Source organism: Symphalangus syndactylus, chromosome 24, assembly GCF_028878055.3.
Source record: "Symphalangus syndactylus isolate Jambi chromosome 24, NHGRI_mSymSyn1-v2.1_pri, whole genome shotgun sequence".
Taxonomy (NCBI): Eukaryota; Metazoa; Chordata; class Mammalia; order Primates; family Hylobatidae; genus Symphalangus; species Symphalangus syndactylus.
The window spans coordinates 13,834,346-13,861,948 of NC_072446.2; the positions used below are offsets into that span (position 1 = coordinate 13,834,346).

Genomic DNA, 27,603 nt, shown 5'->3' on the forward strand with positions numbered 1-27,603 from the left:
GTTTCACCGTGTTAGCCAGGATGGTCTCGATCTCCTGACCCCGTGATCCGACCGCCTCGGCCTCCCAAAGTGCTGGGATTACAGGTGTGGGCCACCGCGCCCGGCCGGAGTTTAAATTTCTGTAAACAACTTCAAAGTCAATTCTAGAGAGACATTTTATGTGACTGGTCCAAATAAAACATAGCACATTTAATGAGGTCATATTCTTCTTAAACTTTTTAAGAGAAGCAAAAACAATGGAAAAGCCATTAAAATTTACAGAGAGACCATTAAAACTCTACTGGTGTCAATTAAAACAAAGCCAATATAACATGAACAACTTCAAAGTTACCATCACTTTCCACACTGTTCTACAGTTATAGGAATATATTCAAGCACCATATTGATAATAGGTAGGTAAATGATGAAGTCCTACTTTGGCGATCTGACCCACGCTCACACAAACGAGGAGCTTCCTAGTCAAGATGCCCCCAGTCCTTGGCAATGTGCCTACTTCCTGGGCATTGCTCAGTGGCAACGGAAGAGCCAATAAATCAAATTGCAGGTGGAATATTTTACTTTGAAATGGAGTGATGTTTGGTTAATAATTTGAGATCCACTAATCCTAAATGGGGTGACCCATTTAAAATGGCCTCTGTGTAAATTCACAGTTCATTAAATAGAGTCTGGTTTGAACAGGTCATTATGTAGTTAGTATATAAGTAATGGATTGAGCAAGGATGGCTGGGGATGCCCATGGGGACACACTGGCTGAGTCTGGTGGCTTTCCTAACACTGTCAAGCTTTCTTTTAATGTGAGATTCATTTAAATCACCAACTTAAATTTAGGTGGTTTTGCTTAGTAACCTCTTTTGGTTTACAGTAGAAAATGCAGTGCAAAAATTTTAAATCAGGAATATTCCATTTGCAATTAATTTAAACTTATGAAGCTGTTTTAACTGGCCCATCTAAATGTGTTAATTAACATCAATGATGGTTTCTTATTTTTCACACTTTGTTACTCTGATCATTAACAGTGATGGAAAAGCTAAATTAAGTTAATGGGGAACGGATTATAAATTCTTAAAGGACTTCTTTGTTTTCAACTGGAAAATATATAGAGAAAGATGAAGAGGCATTTTTACCTCTACTCATCAATTTTTGGTACCAAATTTCTTAAAAACCAGATGGTTTAAAGAAAATTTTTCCAAAAATTATTTTAACATTCTGCTCAGACATGGCTGCTAAAAAAATAGCATATACACATATAATACTGAACAGCTTCTGCAGTGCCTGTAAACTCTCAGCTCATTTTCTCTTTCTAAAAAAAATATATATTATAACTGATCCCAGAACTCAATCTCTATTGTGCAGCAGTATCAAAGGTCCTTAAATTCTCAACAATGAAGGAAAAACAAAAACCCATTCCCCGGACCGCTTGAGCAGGACTAGGGGAGGAGGAGTCCGTGGATGGAAAGGTTCGCTGCCCCGACGCCCTCAGATTCCTCGAGGCTGCACCTCTGCGGGCAGCTGGCGGGGCGCAGGCCAAGCCCCTCACACCCGGGAGATCCACACGTGCGGCACACACGAAAACCCAATGCCACTTATCGAGACTTCACGCCAACGAGGACAACAACGAGCACAATGATGATGACAAATAATATTAAAATCACAAGCATCTTCCGATTCTTCTTTTGATACTGTTCTGCCTACAAAAAGAGGAGGGAAAAAAGGCCGTCATTTTTCCCAAAATCCCAAATCAGGTCACTCGTTTCCAGAATGAGGCTGCCACATCTCTCTGCACAGTGACTGAGGTCTCTGCTACAGGCTGCATGATTGTAATCCCTCCATCAATCCCAGGGAATTCAATCACCAGGAGTGAAGAGCCCCATGATCCCGGTGCTGCTTATTTACCCTGGATGTGGAAATGGACTTGTTGGAAACCTACTACTAAGACAAAGGCTGACAGGGAAGTGAAAGCTCATGCTTCCGGGTGCAGCTGGGCCTGCTTCTCCCTGCTTCTCCTCCTACAGGCCGTGGCAAGCACCCCTGCAGCACGGGCCGCTTGTTCCCGGTCCGTGTTCCTGAAGCGAATGCACAGTTCCTTCACCGCGGAAGGAAACAACGGGCTGGAGGACCGTACCTGGCAGGTAGGCAACAGACACCCCAAAGAGGCCCCATTTCGACCTCCCCTAAATTTGGAAACAAGAACTCATCCTTTGAAATAAAAACAGACACGTGTGCCCCATGGATGTCATATGCAGAAAGATCCCTCCGAGGCGCGTCCCCCCAGTGCCGCTAACGATACAGCAAAGGAGTCCTCCAAGCTCAATCTGGGGACGAGGCCGCACGCTGCACATCTCTTCACCTGAACACCGCATCCTAGAAGCTTGGCAGGAGCAGGAACTCCATCATGCCTGGTAGAGAAATGCCAAAGGGCCCCACCTGGCTGGCGAAAGACACACAGCACTGAGAAAGGAGAGCCAGAGGACAGCAGAGTTCACAGGGCGCCGGGAGGCACGTCCAGGGAGAACATGCGCTGCCTCTTCCAGACCTTGCTATGGCACAGGAGGGAGGAGGAGACAGCGGGAAGGCAGCCCTGGCGAGAATGGCAATCCCTCCTGCTCCATCCCCCGCGGTGGGCTTGTTTCCTAAGTGAGCCTGCCCGCCCACCTGGAGGAGTCCCTCATCCACCAGGAGGAAACATCAGGCAGGGGACAGCACCAGACAGTCCGGTCATGGGGAGCAGCTCCCGACGCTCAATCACCCTTAGACTAGCCGACTGCCGAGCACGCGGCCAGCCGCGCGTGCTGCCTACAGCCTTGTGGCTGGAGGGAAGATGGAGCACGCTGACTTTTCTAATAAGTAACCCAGAACACCAGGGAAGCCAATACTAAATAATATACTGTAAAACCTCTCAAAATGATTTATAAAGTAGAACCTAAAACAAAATTTTTAGTTCCCACTAGATTTGCTCACTCCCGCAGAGAAAGCTTTTCCTTTTATCTGTGTTATATTACAAAACATATTTCACTAGTTTTTATTTAAGAAACTTCAAAACCAATGCATAATTCAGCAGCACATCAAAACCTGGGTATTACCGAGTGAGAATCTAAAGTTAGTTTTCGCTTTTAATAGACAGGGCTTGGCAACCAAATTAATCTAAATGCTTAAAAAAAACCTGCATAGACGAGGTCAGACTTCCCTTCCCCACCACAAGCTGAAGTCTCATATCCACCCACACGTGGCAACCCCCTGAAAAGACAGCTCAGGGCTTCTGGTTAGACTGGTGCAAGGGCTGACTTTTTGTAAACCCAATACTGCTATTAGATGGGGCGATCTCTGGTACAGGAAGCGACTGATTTTAGAAAAATGGTAGAGTAGTCCAATAGTGAATTGGCAAAACACTCATTATATGGCTAGAAACTCCACTGGGTCTCAAAGGTACAAAGAAATGGATATTATTTAATATGTGAAGTACTGTTATATTCCTTTTAAAGAAAATATATAACCAATTATATATGAGAGTCTCAGCCATTTATGCATGTTTCTCATAACTGATAAGATTCCTAAGATGCTTTCCATCTGTTTTTTAAAAGAAAGAATATCATAAAAACATCCCTGAAACAGCTACCTTATTAGCACAGAATAAAAGAATTACTACTCTCACTTCAACAAACTTTTCTTTTCTCAAGGTAATACAGATATGCTGTGGTAATTAAAGAGAAAATTAGATTTTTATCTTCTCCAGAATGATTCTCCATCAGCAATTCATCAGGAATGTGTCACAAGAGAGGCCCAAGTCAGCGGCAACAAGCAGACAGATTTTCAACACGTATTTTAGCAAATGCCCAATTGATTTCCTAAAACAAGAAGCATCAGAAAAGAATGAAATATTTTCTAAAAGGAAGAACTCCAATCCCTTTAGAATTTACTGTCACAAAAAGGAGTTCTTAGCAATTTTGGATTTAAGTGTGAGATACACCTGGAATCATTAACTGCAATAAAACAGCAACAGCCCCCACAATTGGCTTTAAATGAAATGATAAATCCCTTTTTACACTACTGTATTGAGAGTGGACAACACAAACAAGAATGCTGAAGATCGTTATGGTGGAAAAGAACCCTCTTACCAATTCTTGATTATTTGAAAATAGTTCCTAAAATTCCCAAGTCTTGAAAGACATATTACCTTGTGAAGCTGTTTCAAACCATCTTCAGTTTTGATACAGGACTGTTCAACATTATAGTCAATTCTGTCAAGGACTGTACCCTAGGTAATAAATGACAGTTACAGACGATTAACAATGGCAACTGGGAAAACTGAACGCCAAAAATGAGATATGCAAATTACAGACATCATCACCCATAAGATGATGTTTTCCTTCCCTGTGTTGCAGGTACACACGAGGGCTCTGGAGTTCTCCCTCAAGCAGTGTCAGGAGCTCGATGGCAGAATGCTGGTTAGTGCCATCACGTTTAGCTCACGAGAAAGAAGTACTGACAGATTGAGGTTTCCTTACTGCTTTCAGCTGCCATAGAATATGCCATATTCAGACTTACTGGGGCCTTAAAAAATCTATGGTTCAGTGGACAGAGGCTCTGAACAGCACAGAAGCTCTGTGCCCATTTGCTGCCTACATACTTGGATTCAAGTAAGCAGAGAACACCAGGTAAGCTCGACCCTGTTGTGAGTAGACCTGCAAACTGACTATCATGTCTATAAACGTGGATGTACATCTCTATGGGTCAGAGCAGGGAATGGTAAACTCCAGTCTACCACTGAAAATTAAAAATTTGGACTCAAGAGGAAGATGTTTAATTGTTTAATCTCTTAACACAAATTGGAAGAAGCGGACACTGGGCTATGAGCAAGAACAGAGCTTTTATTGGAAACATGCTGGATTAGAAGAGATAGCAGTTCACTGGGAACCGCTGGAGTAATTAATGTAACTGGATCTTCCAGAGCCTGAACACTCCATTCTGCAGTTGGTTTCAGGGGGATCAGGACCCAAATCCCTGCTGGCAAGATAATAAAATGCCCTAATCAGATTTTAACGGTGAACAACAATTTAATTCTACTTGAAAGCTGGTGGTTCCAATTGCCATTACACAATAACCTGCCAAAATTAGAAGGGAAATCTTCTATAGCATCAGAATCATTGCTGAGCTTGGTCAGAGTCAATAGGTCTCTAGAGTAGGATGCTCACGTGAGTACCCTCGAGGCATGGGAAGAGAATATTAGAACTTCTATTTATTTTTTATCAAATAAATTTATTAATATTCTTATAGGGAATGACAGTAGCCTATGTATATAATTTGTAAATACACACATATACAGGCTGAGTATCCCTTATCTGAAAAGCTTGAGACCAGAAGTGTTTTGGATTTGGGAATTTTTTTTTAGATTTTGGAATATTTGCATACACATAATGAGATAGTCTGGATGGGACCCAAGTCTAAACACAAAATTCATTAATGTTTCGTATACCTTATATACATGGCTTGAAAGTAATTTTATACTATATATATATATATATATATATATATATTTTTTTTTTTTTTTTTCTTTTTTTTTGAGACAGAGTTTCACTCTTGTTGCCCAGGCTGGAGTGCAATGGTGCAATCTCGGCTCACTGCAACCTCCACCTCCCGGGTTCAAGCGATTCTCCTGCCTCAGCCTCCTGAGTAGCTGTTACAGGCACCTGCCACCACGCCCACCTAATTTTTTTGTATTTTTGGCAGAGACGGGGTTTCACCATGTTGACCGGGCTGGTCTCGAACTGCTGACCTCAGGTGATCCATGTGCCTCAGCCCCCCAAAGTGCTGGGATTACAGCTGTGAGCCACCATGCCTGGCCACAATATTTTTACTAGTTTTGTGCATAAAACAAAGTTTTGACTGCAACCTGTCACATGAGGTCTTGTGTAGGAATTTTCCACTTGTGGCATCATGTCAACATTCAAAAGTTTCGAATTCTGGAGCATTTTGAACTTCGTATTTTCTGATTAGGATTGCTATGTATATATTCATAAACATATGCAAAGGACAGGTGCACACACATGTTGGGAGAATTGGCTCCAATTTTTTTCCCTGAAAGGAGTACAGGAAAAAGAAGGAACAGATAGTATGGCAGAAAAACCTATTCACAAGGAAGGCCAGCTCACGTACCTGTTCTACAATCATCGCTCCTAAGTCCCTGAATATTTCATTCAGGTCAGAAATGGACTGTACAATCTGGCGAATCTCTCGCTCCCGCTCTTCCACCATCAGTGTGTTCTGCTCCACCAGAACTAACTGGTCCTCTGTAAAACCCTAGCAAGACAGTGCACAATGTGTTGGATAGATTGTTTTCCCTCTCAGGAAAGCTATAATGTACTTGTTTAGATATAATTTAAAGACAATGAAAATAATTTAAAGAAAATGAATTCTGAAAATATTTCTACAAAGCACAGTAAGCACTTATTTTTCCCTAACAGGAAAGATTCAAATTCCCTAAACCAGCAGGATCTAAAGCTCTGATGCCATAGCAGGGAAGACAGCAGCCCACGTCTGCCAACTCTGCAAGGGCAGATAAACAAAACCCCTGGGATAGCCCTCTGTTTCTCCGGGCTCTTCCTAAGAAGGCAGGGTGTTGACCACTTTCCCAAAGGCTCTGGAAAGCAGATTACAAGGTCTCCCTGTGGCCTTTGGAAAGGAAGAAACAGTACAGCTAGCTGTTCTTCCACCTGCTGCAAAACAACCTGATGAATATACAAGTCAACTGTACCAATCCACTGACACTGCACAGAAGTTCGAGGTCTAGGAGGTGAAAGAAGCAGAATGGGGTGCACAGACGCAGCAATCAGCTTTGCAGCCCCTTCGCGTACCCGATGGTAAAGAGTATTATCGTCTCCATCATCCATTAGTGGTACTGATGTGTCGAAAAAATGCTGGGATCTTTCCTCTCGATTCTTCATGCCTATCACAGATAGGAATTCATTTTATTTGACTATGTAAACCATCCTAAGTATTGTTCTACCATTAAAAGGGGGAATTCTAGAGTAAACTCCAACAGTCAAAATTGAGATGCTTTAAAGAAGCCTATCTCCAATGGGGGTGGAGGGAGAGTAAAGGATTACAAACATACAACAATATGCAGGCATTTGGGATTATTCAAGACAAGGTCACAGTGTAAATGTGCACAATTCACTTGATGGAAGATAAAAATGACACAACCATCTGAGAATCTCTAAGTGAAGCAGAAATATTTAATCTAACTGCTGTTACAAAACATTTTAAAAAATCAGTATTCCTTTCTAGAAGTATCTCTAGTAAGAATTCCATATGGCCCTAATCAAATTTTGGAAATAATAAAATTAAAATACAAATATGCCAGTTGTCAGAGGGAGGGAGAACTGAAGTTTTTTTGGAGTATGTGGGGACTTTATTGATTGCAATGGCAATTTTTAAAAACCCAGTTTACAGGGTGATTAGAATGAGAAGAGAGCTGAAATCTGGCTTTGCACTATTTGGGAAGAAAAGGTCTGTTGGGTGAAACCGTGGTGCCAGCAGAGGAAGCGTTTCAAGGACCCTGGGGAGGGTTTCTCAGGTGCTCTCAAACACTTTGGTTGTTATGCAAATATGTGGCTTTCGGTAATAACAAGTGCTTTTTACCTATTGAAGAGCGGCTCTCCCAAACCCCAACATCTAGAAAACAACAGGTTTTTAAAATGTGCTTGGTTGATTTTCAGATTCTTGCAGCTTGACACAAAACAAATTTTGTTTGCTAAGATGCTGAACTATCTTGGTGCCCTCCCCCAGCCTTGGTTGGTACCCCACGCTGTGCCTTCATTCCAAGCCAGGGTTTCACATGGGGAGGAGGCTTCGCCTTATTGTACAAGGTATGAACGTGTTCAAAAGCTAACAATGAAAGGTACTGGACTAAATGAAAAAATAGTCGCAAAAAAGAAAACATAAAGTGCTTTTCTTACTCAAAATCCCTTCACTAGGCCCGGGCAGCACTCACGTTTGAGGTAGCCCGACTGTGCGTGCCGGAAGCTGGTGGAGAGTTCCTGCAGGGCCTGCGCCAGCGAGGCCACCACGTTCCCAAGCAGCCGCCCCTCCTGCTCGGAGCAGGCCCGGGCCCGGCTCGGCAGGGCCTGCACGGCACGCTGGCACCTGTGGAAGAGCTAAGAGAACAAGCCCGAGGCTCAGGGCAAGCCTGGGAGAGAAGCCCCTCTGCTAACACTGCCATCATCACAAGCCAGAGTGAGAAGTGAGAGGCTCTGTTCACTCAGTCTGGTTTAGAGAAAGGTGAACAGATAAAAGGAATCTGCGGCTTAATTTATATACACAGAAAGATTTCACTAGATTTCAGCTCCTGCTGTGTAGGGCCTGCTGTGTGCCCAGCTGCTCACATATCATCATGTTAGACAGGCTGAGTATCCCTCATCCGAAATGCTTGGGATTGGCAATGTTTAGGATTTCAAATTTTGGGAGATTTTGGAATATTTGCAGAATACCTACTAGGTGAGTACCCCAATCTGAAAATTCGAAATCCAAAATGCTCCAGTGAGCATTCCTTTGAGTGTCATATTGGCACACAAAAAAAAGTTTCAAATTTTGGAGCATTTTGGATTTCAGATTTTCAGATTAGGAATGTTCAACCTGTATTATCATATATCATATTATTATTGCATTCCTCTCATTTAATCCCTAACAAGCATCCTACGAGGATGGTACTATTATCATTAGTCCCATTTCACAGATGAGAACACTAGAGTCAGAGGGATTAAATGAGAATCGTGTAACTGTTAAACTGCTAAGAGCCAGGGTTCAAACATTCCAACACCCCAGGGCTTTTCTCAAAGCACCATACTCCTCTGATAATTAGCACCCAGGAGACTTAAGTAAAAAATGTAAACACTGAAGTTTAAACACTAGTCCTATTATTTTAAAATTAATCAAATTTAATATTTTATAAAAATTTTTTTCTAGGATACTAAGTTGTTTTTTCAATTATGAGGACTATATTTTAGCATTAAAATTTCTTAACACTAGTATACGATATTAGTTATACATTTTAAAATCAAATGATTGAACTCGATAATGTTTGAAATTTCATATTTACTTAATCAGTCCACAGCAGTATCTGCCAACAAATGAAAAACAGTCCCCACACCTCCAAGGCCTCACAGGTACCTAAGCTGACAGCTGGAGGACTTCAGGGCCTCTTGCGGTCCCTTTGAGAACTTCAGGTTGGGAAATGAACTCCAGGAGACTGATTTTGAGTAACACTCTAGTTTTTGAGATTGCCATGAGAAGGCTCGCTGGTTTCCCCAGGACTCACTTGCACTCCTCACCTGAGTGATCTCTTGGGTAGTTATCTCAATGGCATGTTCCTCTTCGCTGCTGTCATCCAGGGTGGGTCTGTTTAAATGTTTGTCATGAAGGCTTGCCAGTTCTTTCATCTTCTGCTTAATCCGGCCAACATCATACTGAATCTAAGCAAATGAAGTCACAGAACTCCACTGATGCCAGGCAGGCTATGGTCTGCCTCCATCAGCTACACTCAGCATACAGAATTCGGTCTTCAGCAAACTTGTTGGCTTGCTGATGTGTGAGCAGCTTTTAATTCAAATTACCAGAAAATCACATTCTTCCTTGTTGCATGGGGTTTCAATTTCTTCCTATAATTCAGGCAGTTACTACCAATGTTAAAACTACAGCTAAAATAATTAACACACACATAGACAACTTAACCTAAAGCTAGTATTTCCAGAAATATACATTCAAGTGTAGCCAAATTCGTTTATATGACAGATATCTTAAAATACGTTGTCATAATTACTTAAGAAACAAGATGGTATGAAACTAACATGCAACTTACTTCATCCACTCCATCCACCCACTTAGGAGGTGACCGTTTTGTCACACCAATCGCTGCTTCTGGATCTAAGCTGATGCCTGACACCAGTGCCATACGGTCATCAGCAAGCTACGGGAAAGTAAAGGGACAGGAAAAAAATTATTCCAATCCAATTTAGATACAAATACTCTTACTCTCTCTTAAATGTTGCTCCCTGAAAAGATACAGAAAGGAGTGAATGTTTACTCTCTCTTAAATGTTGCTCCCTGAAAATATATAGAAAGGAGTGAATGCACTTGCCTGTATTATAAACTTGCTTTTGATAACTGCTAGGATTTGGATTGTTTTCCTATCTTTTCATGCACCAGCTCTTAATTTCCTCGGACATACTTGAGAACGTGAATTTGACTTGATCTGGCTACAGAAATGTAATGAAAAAAGTCAACAAAAGATCCTTAAAATAAAGACCTCTTACTACTAGTACTGTGATAGAACGGCATGAACCTCAATGATTCATGTGATCAGTTACAAGTGGAAAAAAAAAACTAGGCAGTAAGTGAAACAACTACAAAATGCTCAATAGTAGCAAGGTTTACTTAAATACACTTAGCTTATTTTGGAAATAGGGCTGATCCAGTTATCTCAGTCACACAATCATTAACCATGTGTTAAGATGTGTGAAACAACTGCCTAAAACCACTAGCAAATTATCTACCATTTGGCAAAAGCAATCCTTAAGATCTCAATGCAATCTTACACTGTCATTTCTTTTCTTCAGTTAAATGTCCACAGGGAACATTTCCCCTTATTTTGAAATGGTATCGATGGTTCCTGTTTAACTATATAAGACACTGCGGTAGAAAGCTTTTAAGAATGGGAGGGAAATCAGGTGGGCGCGGTGGCTCACGCCTATAATCCCAGCACTTTGGGAGGCAGAGGCGGGCAGATCATCTGAGGTCAGGAGTTCAAGAGTAGCCTGGCCAAAATGGTGAAAACCATTCTCTACTAAAAATACAAAAATTAACTGGGCAAGGTGGCTTACACCTGTAATCCCAGCTACTCGGGAGGCTGAGGCAGGAGAATCCCTTGAACCCAGGAGGTGAAGGTCGCAGTGAGCCATGATCGTACCATTGCACTCCAGCCTGGGCAACAAGAGCGAGACTCTGTCTCAAAAAAAAAAAAAAAAAAAAAAAAAAGAGGGAAATCATGGGTTTGGCATGGTTAAGCTGTTTTCTTGCCTGCAGGCAGTGAATGGGTTGAAAAGCATTTGAGGTGCCCTCCAGAGCTCAGAATTTTTAAATGCCAGTTTCAAAAGATCCAAATGATGATCAAAATATAATGGAAAATAATCTATAAAAGTCCTTTACAGATAATACTTTGGAAATTTTCTAAATCATACTGTAGAGTTGGGTGAAAAATTCATATGCTTTTCTTCCCTCTTCCTTGCATTTAACTAAATTTATTTTTTCATTCATTAAATACTTATTTGCTTTTCTAATAATAAAGGAACAAGACAAAATTTTAAAATCCACAGATGAAGGGGGGAAATATCATATAAAGAAAAACTTAGATTAAAAGAACACTTCAAGTAATAGGCCCTAAATCCTAAAGAGTTCACAGTAAAATTCTTAAAAGCAAATTGGTATCTTCACCATCAACCTCCCTGCACGCCCTGGGGTGGTTCTGCCACCATCTGCTTCAGGCTTTCTGTGTTCTCTGGGGCACGTGTCCATTCAGGGAGCACATCTTGGGCAATGACCACGCTGGAAGGACTAGGCCCCATTCACTAATCCCAGCACGTGCAGGAGCCGTGATTAAGCCCACCGGTGCTCAAGCGCGGCACAGATGCTGCAGGGCCAGTGTCATTTCTTAAACAAATGGTGTGTCATCTAAACCCGCACTGTCTGGGGCTCCCAGGCCATGAAGTGGTAATTCTCCACCACCACTACCTTCTGTTTGGTTTTAAGAGTTCATCAATAGTAATTTTACATTCTTGAAATTATTTTAATCCTGATAAAAACTAGGTGAGTTAGAAACTATTATTGTAACCTATAAATATGGAAATTGAAACTCAGAAAAGTTAAGTCACTTGCCCAAGATCACAGAGCTATTATGTGACAGACTGAAACCTGGGTCGGCTGACTCCAGAAACCCCTTCCACCCTCGAAGGTGCCAATCACTCCACAGGCCCATAAACTATAACTGCAATTTGCTAAGAAAATGAATCAAGACAAGCCATCAGATTAAAACAACGAAACACAGTAGTTTGATTCATTTCCCACCAACTACACCAGGGACTATAGGATAGGCCCCTGGTGAGTGACAGTAGTGTCAGTAAAGATCATCCTCTCTTACTGACCATCCGTGGACAGAGAGGCGCAGACCTCATCCTCTACAAAGCAGGCAGAGAGAGCCTGTGTCAAGCAATCAGAAGCAGACTTGTTTATTCCTCAACACTCCTGCTCCAAAGTCACCAAGAGATACACAACTCTGTGGAGGATACACTGATTAAAACGCAGGGGGACAAACCACAGGCCCAGCTCCCAGCACCTGCCAGCCACACATCAGGTGCTGTCTACAGTATTGCTGGACCGGAACAGAACTTGAACTCCAGCTGTTTATATAAAGTAAAATCTAAAATTGCTAAAGTACCTCTTCATGGGTCCTAGAATTTCCACTACACCAGTTTATTATGGAATCCACTATATTTTATTATTACACATTTCAATCAGTATTTATAGTGATTTTATAGTTTTTAAACTCATGATCTTATTTTGTACTGTTTTTACTGTTTACAAATATACATTAAACTAAAGAAGACAGAGAGATGGTATCTATCTAAATTTACCTGCATTGGGATTAGTATCATTTTATCCGAAACAACAAATTATAAACCACATGTGAAAAGTCAGTTGAAGTGAATACAACTCTTTGAAGCAGTACTTGATTTTATGCACGTGTTCCCCCCAAATTAGATGTAAATCAAAAGTAGGGAGAACACACTCTTTGTTAAGGGTCCTAAGTAAGCTTGCTAATTAAGAGATTCCTACACGAAGGGCATGGATGCCAGGCCACTCAGCTGGTACTAGCTTTCCCACACACTGTATCAGAATTTTGCCGGTAAGATAGAACAGCTGATTCTTTGGGAATGAAAACTTTAAATAGCGAATAATTTGTCTCTTTTATGATACAGTCTATAGCTATAGTTCATTATAATAAAGAAACACCGCCCTATTGAGAAGAAATGTGTCATTTCTTTTATCAGTATGGATTTGTAATGTGTATCACAGTATGTACTATTAAAAAACAAGACAGTATGTTTTGGGAAGGGAAAACAATTGTTGAAGATAAGCGTCAACTATTTGAAATGGGAACAAATACGGACATAAAAAAATTTTATGTGCAACATAAGCACCCTTTTAATTTCAGAAACCTCACTTCCCATTTAAAAACATGTCTTCTTATTGTTGAAGATTCAGCATATGTATCAATTTTCAAGCTGCCATCCTATTTCATACAGATCTTAAAAAAATGGCCAGGTTTCTAATCCTCTCTACTTACCCTTACTGAATTTCAACATGGTGCCCCCTCCAAATATATGATGTTGGTTATTAAAGCTTTTTTAAAAATAAATTTGTGCGGCCGGGCACGGTGGCTCACGCCGGTAATCCCAGCACTTTGGGAGGCCGAGGCAGGCGGATTGCCTGAGGTCGGGAGTTCAAGACCAGCCTAGCCAGCATGGTGAAACCCCGTCTCTACTGAAAATACAAAAATTAGCCGGGCCTGGTGGCATGCACCTGTAATCCCAGCTACTCGGGAAGCTGAGGCAGGAGAATCACTTGAACCTGGAAGGCAGAGGTTGCAGTGAGCCAAGATCGCGCCAATGAGCTCCAGCCTTTTATTAAGACAGAGCGAGACTCCATCTCAATAAATAAATAAATAAATGTGTTTCTGAAGTAAAAAAAATAAAATCTTTCTGTATTTTTAAAATAAAAATTGTACTTAAGAGAATTAAGAATTCTTATCTCTTTGATATGTAATTCCTCTCTCCAAGAACTACTGGGGTCCACTACCCTAACCTAGAGCCATCCTTCCTGAGAGAAATGCAGAAAAAAATCCAACAGATGTTCAAAACAGCACACCCAATGGCTTTCCTGCCAGTCTCACTAAAGGTATCTTTTGCCTTTGATCCACTTCAAATGTTGACATTTGTCCATTTAAAGAGTACCAGCCAGTATGGACAAGTTCTCCATCTATGGACGGAACATACACATTCTCTCTTATAAACCTTGCTGTTCGAAATCTATGGCCCTCCTACTCTTAAAAACCCTGCCTTTCCCTGAAGGCTGATTTAGTGTAGACTAAGATTACAGAAATAGCAAAGCCTCTGTGGAGATTAGAAAAGTCAGATACATCTCCTCCCCATTAAAAAAATCAACTAAGCTTAGCCGCAACGCATTGGTAATGAGAACAATACTGATAATTCTGGACTGTCTATGGCAATGAACACTTAAAAAGTCCAGAAGGGACACTGAAAATCAACAGACTGGCAACTCACGCTTCCACGTGAAACTCTGGGAGCCTGTATGATGAAATCAGACTACTTCGCTAATAGACAATTAGGCTTAAGAAATCTGAGTTGTTGGAGAAGTGAATAAGCATGTGGATAAAAGAAAAAAGTGATGTCAGCAGTACATTTTTCTAAACCTGTAATAATTTTAAAATAATGCTTACCTTTTCTGACTATGAAATTAATAAATGGTCAAAATAAATACTTTTAAAATGGCATAGGATGATGCAGTGGCTCACACCTGTAATCCTAGCACTTGGGAGGCCAAGGCAAGTGGATCACTTGAGCTCAGGAGTTCAAGACCAGCCTGAGCAACGTGTCAAAACTCTGTCTCTACTAAAAAATACAAAAATAAATAAATAATAAATAAATAGCCAGGCATGGTGGCACGCACCTGTAGTCCCAGCTACTCAGGAGGCTGAGGCAGGAGAATCGCTTGAACCGGGGAGGCAGAGGTTGCAGTGAGCCGAGATCGCACCACTGCACTCTAGCCTGGGTGACAGAGTGAGACTCTTGTCTCAAAAAAATAGATAAATAAAAATAAATAAATAAAATGATACAAAAAATATAGAGATAAAAACACTTGAGAATCACATCACCCTGACACTGTTGTTAAGTTTCACTGATTTTCCTTTTTTCTCAACTAACATACACACTCTGGGGGGAAGAAAAAGGAAGGGAGCAATCCGTCCCTCCCTGCCTTCTGTGAGCACTGTACTGAGCACTGCTACTGACCTGGCCCATGCCAGTCCCAACAACAATCCTTCAGAGGGGCGCCGCTCCCTATTTCACCAACATGGACACTGGGGCCCGGCCCAGCCACTCCCAGATGTGCACCAATCGCCCGTCCTCCAGGCAGTGTGGTTTGGGGGCTTGACATTTGTTATCTTGTGACTTTTAAAATAATTCTAATCTTGAATTTAAAAACTCCCAAAGGTTTCTTTGTCATAAGATGGGAAGTAGATTAAATGCAGAGAACAAAGGAGAGGGCCAGACACTTCCCTGGGTAAGAGAACCAATGGTGGGTTCAGCGTCCTCCTCAGGGAGCACCTTACTTAGTGTTTTCTGAGAAGGAAAAGTGACATCTCCAGGGTACTCAGGCTAGAGGAGGAGAATGACAATCAGACACGGACAGACTGCAGGAAGCCTCTGAAGTGAGGCCGTCAGATGCCTTTACTCTGGGAGATGCAAGTGATATGCACTCAGGGACATTTGCTCAGGCCTCACCTATAAAGGGTGGCTACCATCTAATCCACTCCGGTGCTGGGCGTTTACTATTTCCAGAGACGCCAATGTGAGGCCCTACTTCAGCTTCAAAGAAGCCTCTGGACACTGTCCCCAACCGCACCCCCAGCTCCTGGGCCAGTACCTGGCACTTCAGAGTCCTGAACGCACAATCACAACCAGCTGAGTGAGCCAACAAGAAACGAGTGGAATGAATGAACGAGGTAAATAAAATGTACGTCACAGACAATTGTGGAAACCACACTTCATGAAAACGATAATGGTGCTGGACAAAAGAGCAAAAGGGGCAAGTGAAACGCACAAGGAAATGAGGTGGTCATGGGCACCCACGATGAGGCAGCAACCTGCATTTCTAATAGCACTGGGGTGCGGGTGGAGGAGACAGTGCTCTCTGCGCAGGGCCTCTGATCACAGAGCGTGAAGACTCCCTTTTAAGCCCTTAGAGGTGAAGCATAAGAAAAGCAAAAGGGCCTGCCAAGTTCATGCAGTGAGTAGCCAGTTTCTGGAACTCGCTGCCTGAAAAAGGAAGTAGGAAAGACTGGAAATCGGTTCAGACAGCAGACCCCAAAGTAATTATGACCATTTATGTGCCCCTCCTTGGAACATTATTCAAATGGTTCTTCAACCTAAGTGGTTCCATAATTTGTTACCCTCCCCCGCACCCTATACACTTCCTTTTGAGGTCATAAGCTCCATATCTTCAAAATGTTCAGCCAGTAGCAACATCCATTTTAACTCAGAATGCCTGCTCTCCAAGCCCCCAAGCCCTCTCCAGGGCCCAGTGCCCAGGTGGGGAGCTGGCAGTGAGGTTCCTGAATGGGAAAGGAAACCCCCACACAGGCATGACCATGACACCTGGGTCAGTCAGCTACCAGTTAAGTGTTTTTTTTTTAAAAAAACTAATTGTTTTTAGTGGCAAAGTCTACATGCACATGGTTTAAAAATAGAGATCCACACTAAGAAAAGGGTTTGCAATAGAAAGGAAGTTTTCTATCCCAGATGTTTCTTGGGGTGTATCCACTGTTAAAAGTTTCTTGTGTATCTTTTCAGGAATTTTTTAAGCACACACAAGCATAAATATGAGTTATTTTTCCTGAAAAACAACAACAACAACAACCACAAAAAAAAAACAAAAAGGAGCAGGAATCATATTATCCATGCTACTCTACATCTGGGTCTTTCCACTCCGCCAAGTGTCTGGGGCTCATTCCACTGCAGCTCTCATGGATGGGCCTCACTATTTACCTGTTACAGAGGGTCAGAGATGCTATACAATTTATTTAACCAGTTCCCAATGAAGGCTATTTAGGCTGTGCTCAGTCTGTTGTCATTATCAACTAGTTAAGGTTTTTAGAATATATAGGTAGATCTGAATCTACTAGTTAGGACCCCACTGGTTTTAAGGACAGTGATCCTCCTAATCCTACTTTACTATGCATACTTCTAAATGAAAACAAACAAGAACAACCCTCACCTCTCCATCACTCTATTTAAAAGGTCTATACTCCAGAAAAATATTCTTACCCCTTCAATGCTGAAACAGACAATAGACACAAACATTAACATCAGTTTTAATCTCATTTTTTCTCAACCCTTTTACTAGGGCTACTAAAATAAAGTGCTTTGAATATATACTCTCTCCAACTCTGGGCAAGATGCTACTAGCTAATAAAAAGGCCAAAGGCACCCCCGGCTAGGAGATGCAGAACTGGGCCCAGGTGACAATAGCTCCAGGTGCATCCACTGGGTGTCATCTCATTCCAGACAGGAGTGACAAGGAAGACCCTCCCACAGTTGCCGTGGCTACAGTCCTTCTCATTTAGGGCCTTCACAGACATGCTGGCCTTCTATACTGTCTATCTGAGGAAGTGCACGACTCACCTCTCAGAAATCAGGAAGCTACAGACATTAATTCCCAAAACATTCTGGCTTCCTTGAAGAAAGTGTTCAACCTTTACTGCTTCCAGAGTTAAGACCCTTTCCCAAGACTAGTAAACAATCTTCCCAAAGCCTTTTTCAAATCATCAGTTCACATGGTGTGAAAATATATTAAATTCTACATATTAAACTGTTAAAAAATATTATAATCAAAACAAATGCTAAATATTTATAAGCTGCTAGCATTTTATATATGAGCAAAGACTTCAGGAAAAGCAGATATTTTATAAACTCAAATTACCCAGCATATAAAAATATTCAAAACACAATACCTCATCCAGCTCCTGAAGAGACATGTTGTTCCCATCAGTCCCATCCAGTTAGGGAAAGCAAAAAGAAAGCAGCATGGGACAGACAGACAGACAAGGCATGGTCAGTTGAGAAAACACTGAGATTTTAAGCTGACTAAATATAAAGATCCACCGAGCAAGGCATTTTAAAATCTCCTTTTGATTCTTCTTTTTTAGAAAGAAGCTACATCAATATGTGCTTTAATTTTTATTTACTGTGGTTGTTCTGAAAATGAGCTAGGAAACAAGCAAAAAAGGACTGTAAATATTAAAATACACTGGAAACAGATAAAACACACTTGCTTTGGTTTCACTAAATATGCTGTTAATCTGTTTCATAAACACCAAATATCACATACAATACCACATTCTAATTTCCCTTAGGAAAATAAAATAAGAGAGCAGAGCTAAAATGTAATTTTATCATGTTAAATAAATGTATATTTTAACATGTAAATCAGACCTGCAAATGCAACAAAATTAAAAAATGAATGACCCACAAAAATTGTCTGTAGCTGTATTCAGATAACATGTGAGTGACCACATATGTAAGGTCTCTGCAAATTACATCCCGCAGACACGGCTTCATCCCTGGTAGTAAGAGAGCTGAGAAACCACTCTTTCCCGGAGAGAGACACAGGTGGCAAAATAAAAGAAAAACTCTTACCATCTCTTGGTATGTATTATTATTAGCTAGAAAGCGTACAGTTATTCATAAAGCTCTTATAAAAGCAAGCAAACGAGACAAAACAAAAGGTAAGAATAAATTTTTTCTTTTAGGGGGAGGGGGAAGGGAGAAGCATGACACCAGAGGGTTAAGTTTCAATTGAAAATTAAATGTTCTTTTTTAGATCAACATGGAACTCTAGCTTCTGGACTGACATTTACTAATGACAGATAATCTAAACAACTAGGTCTTTTTTTTGTACAGTATTGATCACTGAAATAATCAGTGGTGAAATTCAATAATCAATTGTGTTTTTTATGTTTAGCAGTAAATTTAGAAAATAGAACATAACTTCCTTATTTAAAAATAGTGCAAATGAAGCTGCTCTATCAGGGTCAAAATATTATTAAACAATGATAGCAATAAAAATGTAATCAAACTTTACTCCATGTAAAAATTCAACTAGATGACATTATGAAAAGCTGCAAATCCTCTTCATTCCTTCCACAATTTTCTATGAGAGCAAAAAAGAACTCTATACACACCCTGCCATAATAGTAGTACTAGACGATATTAATAAATCAAATGGAAAGCTGATTTAATTACCTTTTACTTTACAAAGAAAAATGTTTTTAGTTTTTAAAAGCTTAACATTAAGAGAACATTAAAATCTTTTATTAATAAAACATGATGCAAGACAAAATCCCTAACTGGAGTATCTCAGTCTTCCTATTCTGCAGCGGCTCCCTGGCATTTAATCTTTGAACGATGTACTATTGCAAACCTCGGTTAAATCTCTGCTGCACATGTGCCTATGCTCTTGGATTATTAACTGAGCACACATACCCTGATCTTCTGATTTCTACAATTATTAGTTGATAAGAGGTGAAATCAGAATCATGGGATTCTAGGGCTAGAAATAACTCTTTTCTTACAAATAAGAAAACTAAGCTTCAAAATGTATAAATGCATTGCTCGAAGCCACAGAGCTTGTTAATGGTCAGACTGGGGACAGACCCAGGTGTTCAGGTCTCTTTCCACCCCACCCTCCAGCCTCTCTAATTTTATTAACAATTCAGGGAATTACTTGTGATAGGCAGCTACCACCACATCAGGAATATTACATTAAGGTCACCTTTTCAAAGACCCTCCCCACTATTCTGCTACTTAAAAATAGAAGGCTTTCAAACCTCTGCCTGCCACCAAATTACCAGGAAATTTAGTCAAGACCTGAATTAAAACATTTAGAATTACCATCAAGAAAGACCAAAATAAAGCCAAATGAAAACACGTTACTACACATCATCACCTTCTAAATCTTTATAATGTCTAAATCTAGGTTTTTGACCTGCCAATGGCATGCAATCAACCAAACATTGAAAACTCCAAGTAGCATGTGGAATTTATAGTCTAAAGAACTTTCTACATAAAACTGAAAAATAAGTGGAAACCCATCTGTGTTTACTCAGGAAGTCTGGAAAAGTTGAGCAAAATGAGTTGGAAACACAGGTCTATGCTATAGTGATATTTACTTTATTTCCGTTACTGCCAAAATAAAAGTTTGCTTCACTTTTATCCAACAAAGTACCCTTATTCTCAAAGTAAGCCTCACTGCTCCCATGGAATCTTTAAAAGCAGAAAAGCAAGTAGATCTAAAGAGAAATATATAATGATTTCATACTTGGATTCTGAAGACAGAGAACTAATTTTCCAACAGACTCAGCTTGTACTAAAACTTAGAATCTTCAATCTGCAAGTTAAAATTGACTATGTAAGGTTTGTAAAGTGAGATAAAGAAAGACGCTAGCCTATTGCAAGAAAAAAAATTGTATTAAAACAATAGGTCCTTCCATTTTCCAGGATCTGCAGCACAAGTTCTGAAAATGCAGCCAACACCAGAGTGGCCCAGGAGGTGAGCACGGGGCTCTGAAGCCAGGTTTGCCAGAGTTCCAATCACAGCCCCCAACCCATCAGGTGGGTGACACTGGGCCAGTTTCCTACCTCCTCTAAAATCTGTTTCCTTATCTGTGTCTGAGAAAAACAATAGTACTTATTTGATAGAGCACTGTGAAGATGAGCTGAGCTCACACACGGAAAGGGCTTAGCCCAGAACCAGGCACAAAGGAAACTCTCCATAAATCTTAGCGAATATTGTAGTCAAGCCTGAATAAGGACCTCAGGTTTCTTATAACCATAGTTAATCCTTAATTTCCTTTTTTTCCTAAAGCACACATTTTATTAAAAATAATGTGCTTACGTTTCAAACTCATCTAAGACCAATTAACTCTACCTCCCAATTATAGATTATGCATTATTTTAAAGCAGAGTATAGATTAGGCAGTAAACACTAACAAAGTAACTCCAACCCCTATATTAGATCCATTCCCGGAGATCGAAGGAAACCACACAAATCCATACAGAATTTCATCAGATCAGAAGAGCATCTCAATATCTACCTTTCATTCATTTCTTTATGACTTTACAATTTATTTTGAATAATTGTTTAGCTTCATAAATCCATTTCAGTTTCCTAAAGCCAAGCTGCTTGAATGAATTGCTACCTTAAAACCTGCACTTGGCTGGCATAATAATGTGAAAGTTACTTTTGCACAGTCCTGGGGCTACTTCTAAGGATTTCTGTCAGTAACCTTGGACTGACAGCTACAACACTGTTGACTATGAATTTCTCCTTTTCAAATTAAAGCTAAAGTCAGGAGAAACAATGTATTAAAACAGAACTTGAGAAAATACTGTTGAATCCATAGGGCTGCTGGAAATCACCTAACTCAAACCCCTCAGTTTACAAATGAGGCAAAAAATGTCCAAAAAGATTAAAGTCTTGCCTAAGGACACACTCTGAGCCTGCAGCAGAACAGGACTTAGGCCTCAATTCTCAGATTCAATTCTCAGTGCTCTTTCCTTTATTTCATGCTGCCCTGAGGCGTGAACGTGATGGGGCACTCAAAACTGAGGCCAGAGCAAAATGCATGGGAAATACAACTGCATTTTGTTGGGAGTGTATAAAGTCAAACCTGTCTGCTTTTAACAATTAGTTTTACTAACATGACTACAACTAAGAACACAAAAAAGTAGAATTTTGCTCAGTTCTGGGTGCTGAAATTTAAAAAGGATACAGAAAAACTAAACATCATTTATAGGAAAAAAGCGTAACCACTCTGAGCCAGGACTGCTAAGCCTGGAAAAAACTCTGGGTAACAAGGCTGCAGGGTTACCAGACAGAAGACAGACCCGAAGGAACCAAACTAAAAGCAGGACCCCAGGACACAAATAGTTGGGATTAACAGGCAAAGACTTTTTAGTGGTAAAAATCATGGAGCTGCTGGCATTTTCCATCATTGTCATAGAACATAGCCAAATAAGACAGGCATAAGGGGTTATCACAAATGGGGACATTGGGCCAAATGACCTTTTTAGGTCGCTTCTGGCCCTTGAGGCTTTGTGTTTATCTGGTCACTGCGTATCTTCCTTAAATTCCTGTTTATTTGACATACTTGCCTGAATGCTGCAAAACCCTGTATGCATGCACAGGTACACACAATAACCCCACTACAACAACCAAATTCTAGTTTTTTCCCTCAAACTACGATGCAAAAAATGAATGTTTAAATTTTTTGAATGACATGGCTTTAGGTGTGCTTTGCTTTGAGGTGTAAGATACACACTACTCTGCAATTAATTTCTGCAGCTTTTTCCTGAAATAAAGATGTTAAAATTCAGGATTACAATTTTTTTTTAAAAGTCTGTTATTTTAGGTGTATTTTTAGTTGGTATCAAATGCATCAAGATCAAAGTCTACAGCTTTTTCTTCTAATTAGAAACTTAAAATTCCAGGTTATTATTTTTTAAATTAAGTTAAACTCAGGTTTAGTTTCTTCCTTTCAAATTGCCTGAGTGTTAGATATGTATTTACAAATTGCCTCTTTTTAACTGTTTTACTTTACTATAACAAATATACTTATTTTAAGTTTCTATTTAAAAATTTTCAAACATGCAGAAAAGCCTACAAAATGGTAAAATGCCCCCCACATACTCATCACTAGACTCAACAACGAGTAACAATTTGCCTTATTTGCTTTCTCTATTTTTGGAGGGGTTTAAGGACTTAGGTAAGACGCCTTGACGTTTCACCACTAAACATTTCAGTAGGCATCCCTAATAATATTAGCAAATGTAATGTATTATAATTAATTCCTTAATGTCACCTAATACCTAGTCCATATTCAAAATTTGACAGATACGGTATTGTTTGGTTTGCTACATGGCTTTGAAATTTACAAGTCAGAAACAAGGCTTTAAATTTTTTATGAGCTAGATATGCAGTGAAAAGCATTGCTAAGAGTTACTCAATAGTTTTTACAAATTGTGTTAAACATGGCTTTTGCTTCAAAATGTTTATAAAGCTTTTCCAACTTACAGAAAAGTTGAAAAAATCATAACCTCTATTTAGTCTCGTTAGCATTTCGCCGTACTGTGTGCAGAAATAGATTTTGTAAGAATCACCTGTAAGCAAAGTGAAGATGTAACACTTCAACCCTAAATACTTCAGAAATTTATGACATGCCATTTTTTAACACAATTAAAATATATAAATCTGTGTTTTCTTTTTAAATTTTAATTCAGGCAAACTAGTTTGTTAGACTGCAGCACCTATTTTTTAGATAGTATGAATTGACTATAAGGATATTTTAAATGATACGACTGCTTTCAATGATCTGAGAAAGATTTTAAATGGTCAGACTAATATAAATATTAACATTTTCAATGGTATGGCATTTAGAAAACATTTTTTAACGTTCTTAGAAATGTATTTTTAGTTGGGTTTGGGTTTAGAAATCTATTTTTAAAAAACTGTGAGTTAGCTAAATGTATCTGTATATACCCTGACATATCTATTTTTCCAAACTGTATACTTTAGCTATCCATTTTTATTTTGCTTAGCTTATTTTTTAAAATTGCCTAAATTAGAAAATAATTTTCGAAAGTGGTTTGATTCGGAGATGCACTTTTAAAAAGCCTTACGTCTCAGATACTAGGTTTTTAAACTGTCTGACTTAATCAGGGAAAAGAAAAAAAAAAAGAAAACCTCATGTTACCCAAAGGTTCAGGGTATTTTGAACCTTAATGATTAAAAATTGAAAAATAAACAATATGTTTTTCAATCAATTAAAACTGATACCTTAGAAATCTTTATATGAGTTTCAGTAGTTTTTGAGGCAGCACAAAATCAAGTCATTTAAGGAACATGTAGTTCTTATTTAACATTACTAAAGTTCCATTAAGGAATTGTATTCATCCAATTTCTACTCGATTTCTTGGCTTATTTCTTCTTCAAAATTAGCGCTAGAATTAGCCCATTTCTATGCTACCAGACATCTTTACATTTATTTCAATATAATGTAATTCCTTTCAATTTATAAATGTAAAAAAACCCCTTCAACTTCTTAATTAATTGAAACCTCAAACACACTCTGTCCCTATTTCTAGGCTTTTTGACCTGAGTTTACATGCTTTTATTCCTGAAACCGCTCACATGGCTTAAAATGACTTTTCAATCAGTTATATGGCCAAAGACATTCTCCACCTGTGACTTACAAAAAGGAGAAACTGTCTTTGTAGACATGATAATCATGACATATGGCAAAATTTTCCTGAAGCATTTAGATAAAGTCATAAAGAAAAAAATAAACTGGCAATAAAGTCCCTAAGAGGTGAAATAAATGTTCCAAAATTGCCTAATATCAAGCATAATACCCAAGAATGTGGTCCTGGGATGGCTATTCCCCGCCTGTTCCAACGCTGCTTCTATTCCAACCTAGCCTGCCTACAGCAGGTAGCCTGAACTACAGCCAGTTTCATAACTTCACTTTTCAATTGAAGACATTACAGAGCTAACGATCACTGTCTGGTATAGATCATCCAGACCCGCTCCTTATTTAACAGAGCAGTAAACTGAGGCTCAGAAAGGGAAAAGTAGCCCCCATTAAAAACAAACCCCAAACAGTAATTTTTCCAGGACCACCCTTAAAAAACGCTACTGCTAGGCTAACTAAAGGTTCTGGCTAATTAAAAAGTGCTAATTTACGGGGTTAATTTTCACATAAACCTCCTCGGCTTTTTTTAAAAGTTCGAATGGAGAGGAAAGCTTAATTTCCCGTCTGGGAAATGGAAAGTGAAGAGGCTAGCACCTTGAGTCTCACAAACGCAAGCTCCCAGGAAGAACAGTGAGGCAATTATTCATAGGGAACAAGGCCACACAGAGGGCTGCGGGGCCGTTAAAAGAAAACGGGCGGAAAAACAAAACAAAACAAAACAAAACAACAACACAACTCCCTCCTCTTTGAGAGGAGGGAGTCGTTCATTTGCAAGGATTTGGGTCTACGATCCCGCGACCCAGCCATTAGGACCAAACTGAGGCTCATTATTGGGGGGAGGGGAGCTTCAAACAAACGAAACAAAAAGGCTTCAGAAAGGCCCAATGCTTCCCAATGTTAGCGTTAAAACATATGTAAATTACAGGCGGCCTGTAGCGCAGTGACGCCAAGGCGGGGGGTGCGGGGGGGGTGCTGCGGAAGTGAGGAGAAGACGAGGCAGAGGTGGAGCTGCGGCCTCACAGCACCGCTTTTTCCCCATCCAGGGTTACAGATGCCCCCTGACTCTAGCCAAGAGATCTTATTATTCTTAGTCTTATTATTCTTATCTTCTTTTTTTTAAACAGAGAGACAGACAGAGACAGACAAACAGGCAGAGCCGCAGTGCACACGGTCCGTGTGTCGGAGAGGCCGCCAGGAGACTCACCGCAGCAATGCTACGTGAATGCAGAGGGCTGGAGGTGGTGTGACTACTCACTTGCTCGGCTAACAGCTGCCGGTTTTGGATGGAATTATTCCGCAACAACAAGAAAGCGTCGGTTAAACGCCTGGTGGCCATGTCTCACCCTTTGCGACCCCCCTCTCAGGGGCCCCCCCGCCCACTTATATTCCTGATTTATTCACTTTCTTTCTCTTGGCCCGGCTGGCCCACCCTTTCACGGAAGCTTCTCGACAAGGCCTCAGGCCTCAAGCCAAAAAGATGCAGCTGTGCGCTTCGCCAAAGCGCAGAGACCCCTCCCCAAATAACTGCCTAGGCTTTCCAATTGTCTGACTCCCCCTACCCAGGACAGACTTCGATCTCTAAGCACTTGAATCCCCCCAATCCTTGCGTAGCGATCCAACGTCCCAGAGACCCCACCCCAATCCAACCTTGGATCTACAAGCGTCTAACTCTCCAATCCGGCTCTAGACTGGGAGGGCCTGAAGCCCCCTACTCCCTGAGACCCCCCGAAGGTCTTTGCTCTCTACACCTAACTTTGGCTCGTAAGCGTCTAGGCCGTGCCCTGAGGTCTGGCTGTGACTCAGTTTCCGCACCAGAGGCCTGGCCTAGGCCCTCTTTGGACAACCGGAGACAGGCTTGGGGCCTGGACTCGAGGGCGCCTGCAGCTCCCTTCTGGGGACTTGTCTGAGCCTGCTGAGGCCCTGCCCGACCTCCTGACCCCTTCCTTTCCTGAACGGCCTGGTCCTCCACTGCCAGCAGGCTGCCCGCCTGCAAGAAGACAGCAGGGCCTGCCTCCCCGGCCTTCTCACTCCTCTTCTCCGGCTCCCTCCATCCCCGGATCTGACTGCAGCTCAGCCCCGGGCCGTTTCCGTGCTGTGGTCCCGGGTTCTGGCGTCCCCCCTGGCCCTCTTCCTGTCCGTCCCTCGCGAGTGCCCCCCTGCGACGCTCGCAAGCCTTGCTCGCAACGTTCCGGGCGCGGGAGCTCCCTGCACTCCTGCCCCGGGGCACGGGAGTGCCCCGCCCTCTCCCGGGGTGCTCCTCGGGCGCCCTGTTTCGCCTTCCCCAACTGGGTCCAGGCACTAGGAGCAGGTCAGCGAGCAGGCCTGAGCCTGGGGAGCGTGGCCCCCAGGCTGCAAACCGCTGCCAGGGCCCTTGGTCCCTGCATTAGAGTAGAAGTTGCGCGGCAGGCAAATTTGGGCTCCCCAAGAACCGAAGTTTTGGGCGCGGGGAGTTGGAGCGGGAGAGGAAAAGTTGGAGACGACTGCCTCTGCAGGCCGAGCACGCTCTACTGCAGGCGGCGGCGCTCGCTTTTTTTTTTTTTTTTCTTTTTTTCCACTCTGAAAAAAGATGTATCTGACAACCAGGAGGAAATAAAAGGAAAAAAAAAAAAAAAAAGCAAGAACTCCAGGCAGCCTGGCCGCGCCGCAGCCGGCAGTCGGGGGTCGTCGGGGGCGCCCGCCCTCCCCAGCTGCCGCTTTCTGTAGGGGGCACTGCAGGGTCGTGGAATCTCAAGTGGAAAAGTTACCCGAAAACTTTGACACCTCCCACCCCCCTCCCCGCGAAAAAAATCTCTGTTCCCTGCCTGGGCCCTGGCCCTGCGCCCCCCGCGCCCCGGGACGGGTTTCCCACGGTTGGCCGGGCCCGGGGAGCCCTAAGCACCCCGACTTGCCACCCCGGGCCAGGTCGGCGGGGTTCGTGCAGGGGCTCCGCGGGGCCGCGTCGGGCAGGGGCCGCCCGGGCCCGAGCACGGCACCCAGAAACAGGCTGGCGCCCCGCGACGGAGACCCGGGTCCGGCCCGGAGCCGCCCGGGAGGCTTGAGGCCAAGGGCCTGGCCCCGCTCGCGGCCGGAGCGGGTCGAGGGCGCAGAGCTATGCGGCCGCGCCTTCCGGGCCCCAGGCCTGTGCAGGGCCGGCTTCCCCTTGCCGGGCGAGGCTGCGGGCCGGGCTCCGGTGCGGGGTTCCAACAAAGGAACGAGGCCCCAGAAGCGCCCCCCACGCGTCCTTTGTTTCTGCGTGGAAGAAACTTTACACACGTGTGTGTTTTCCGAGGGTTTCCCGTGTGCTGAGCGCTTGCAAAGCGGAGTCGCGCCCGGGGAGACGCGAAGCCGGTGCCCGCGGCTCACCCAGGGACCCCAGCCAGACAGCGGCACCCGCGGGGCGCGTGCGGGACCCCCAGGCGACCGGGGGAAGCGCCGGTAACCGCCCACCCCCGTGCTTTTTCTCTCACGGAGAA

At 42.0% G+C, this 27,603-nt stretch overlaps 2 protein-coding genes across 9 annotated transcripts in view; both read right to left on the reverse strand.

The window, feature by feature from the left end:
* The window catches only part of NPEPL1 (aminopeptidase like 1), a 41,697-nt gene extending 37,459 nt beyond the window's left edge, over window positions 1-4,238 (reverse strand). Inside the window, exon 1 of the mRNA XM_055266571.2 lies at window positions 4,172-4,238. The gene's annotated coding sequence lies outside the window, so the exon portion shown is untranslated. The remainder of the gene's footprint in view (window positions 1-4,171) is intronic.
* STX16 (syntaxin 16) lies at window positions 155-26,599 on the reverse strand. Of its 8 annotated transcripts, none has more exons than XM_055266576.2 (9): window positions 25,407-26,221; window positions 17,855-17,866; window positions 9,851-9,958; window positions 9,324-9,464; window positions 7,988-8,150; window positions 6,849-6,940; window positions 6,151-6,294; window positions 4,172-4,252; window positions 155-1,688 (listed from the first exon to the last, which is right to left on the reverse strand). In XM_055266576.2, exons 1-9 carry the CDS (start codon window positions 25,485-25,487, stop codon window positions 1,584-1,586), a joined length of 927 nt encoding a protein of 308 aa, XP_055122551.1. In that variant the 5' UTR covers window positions 25,488-26,221; the 3' UTR covers window positions 155-1,583. The 8 variants fall into 8 exon arrangements, with proteins under 8 accessions (XP_055122551.1, XP_055122549.1, XP_055122550.1 ...); XM_055266574.2 differs by having other exon boundaries at window positions 25,356-26,221; XM_055266575.2 differs by lacking the exon at window positions 17,855-17,866 and having other exon boundaries at window positions 25,407-26,599.
* Between the last annotated feature and the right edge of the window lie 1,004 nt (window positions 26,600-27,603).

Coding starts and splice junctions, on each gene's coding strand:
- STX16 (XM_055266574.2), bottom strand. CDS start 25,487: ATGGCCACCAGGCGTTTAACCGACGCTTTCTTGTTGTTGCGGAATAAT. Junction 8,151..9,323: donor CTACCCAAGAGATCACTCAG/GTGAGGAGTGCA, acceptor TTGTTCTCTTAG/CTCTTCCACAGGTGCCAGCG. Junction 1,689..4,171: donor GTTTGAAACAGCTTCACAAG/GTAATATGTCTT, acceptor CTCTTTTTGTAG/GCAGAACAGTATCAAAAGAA.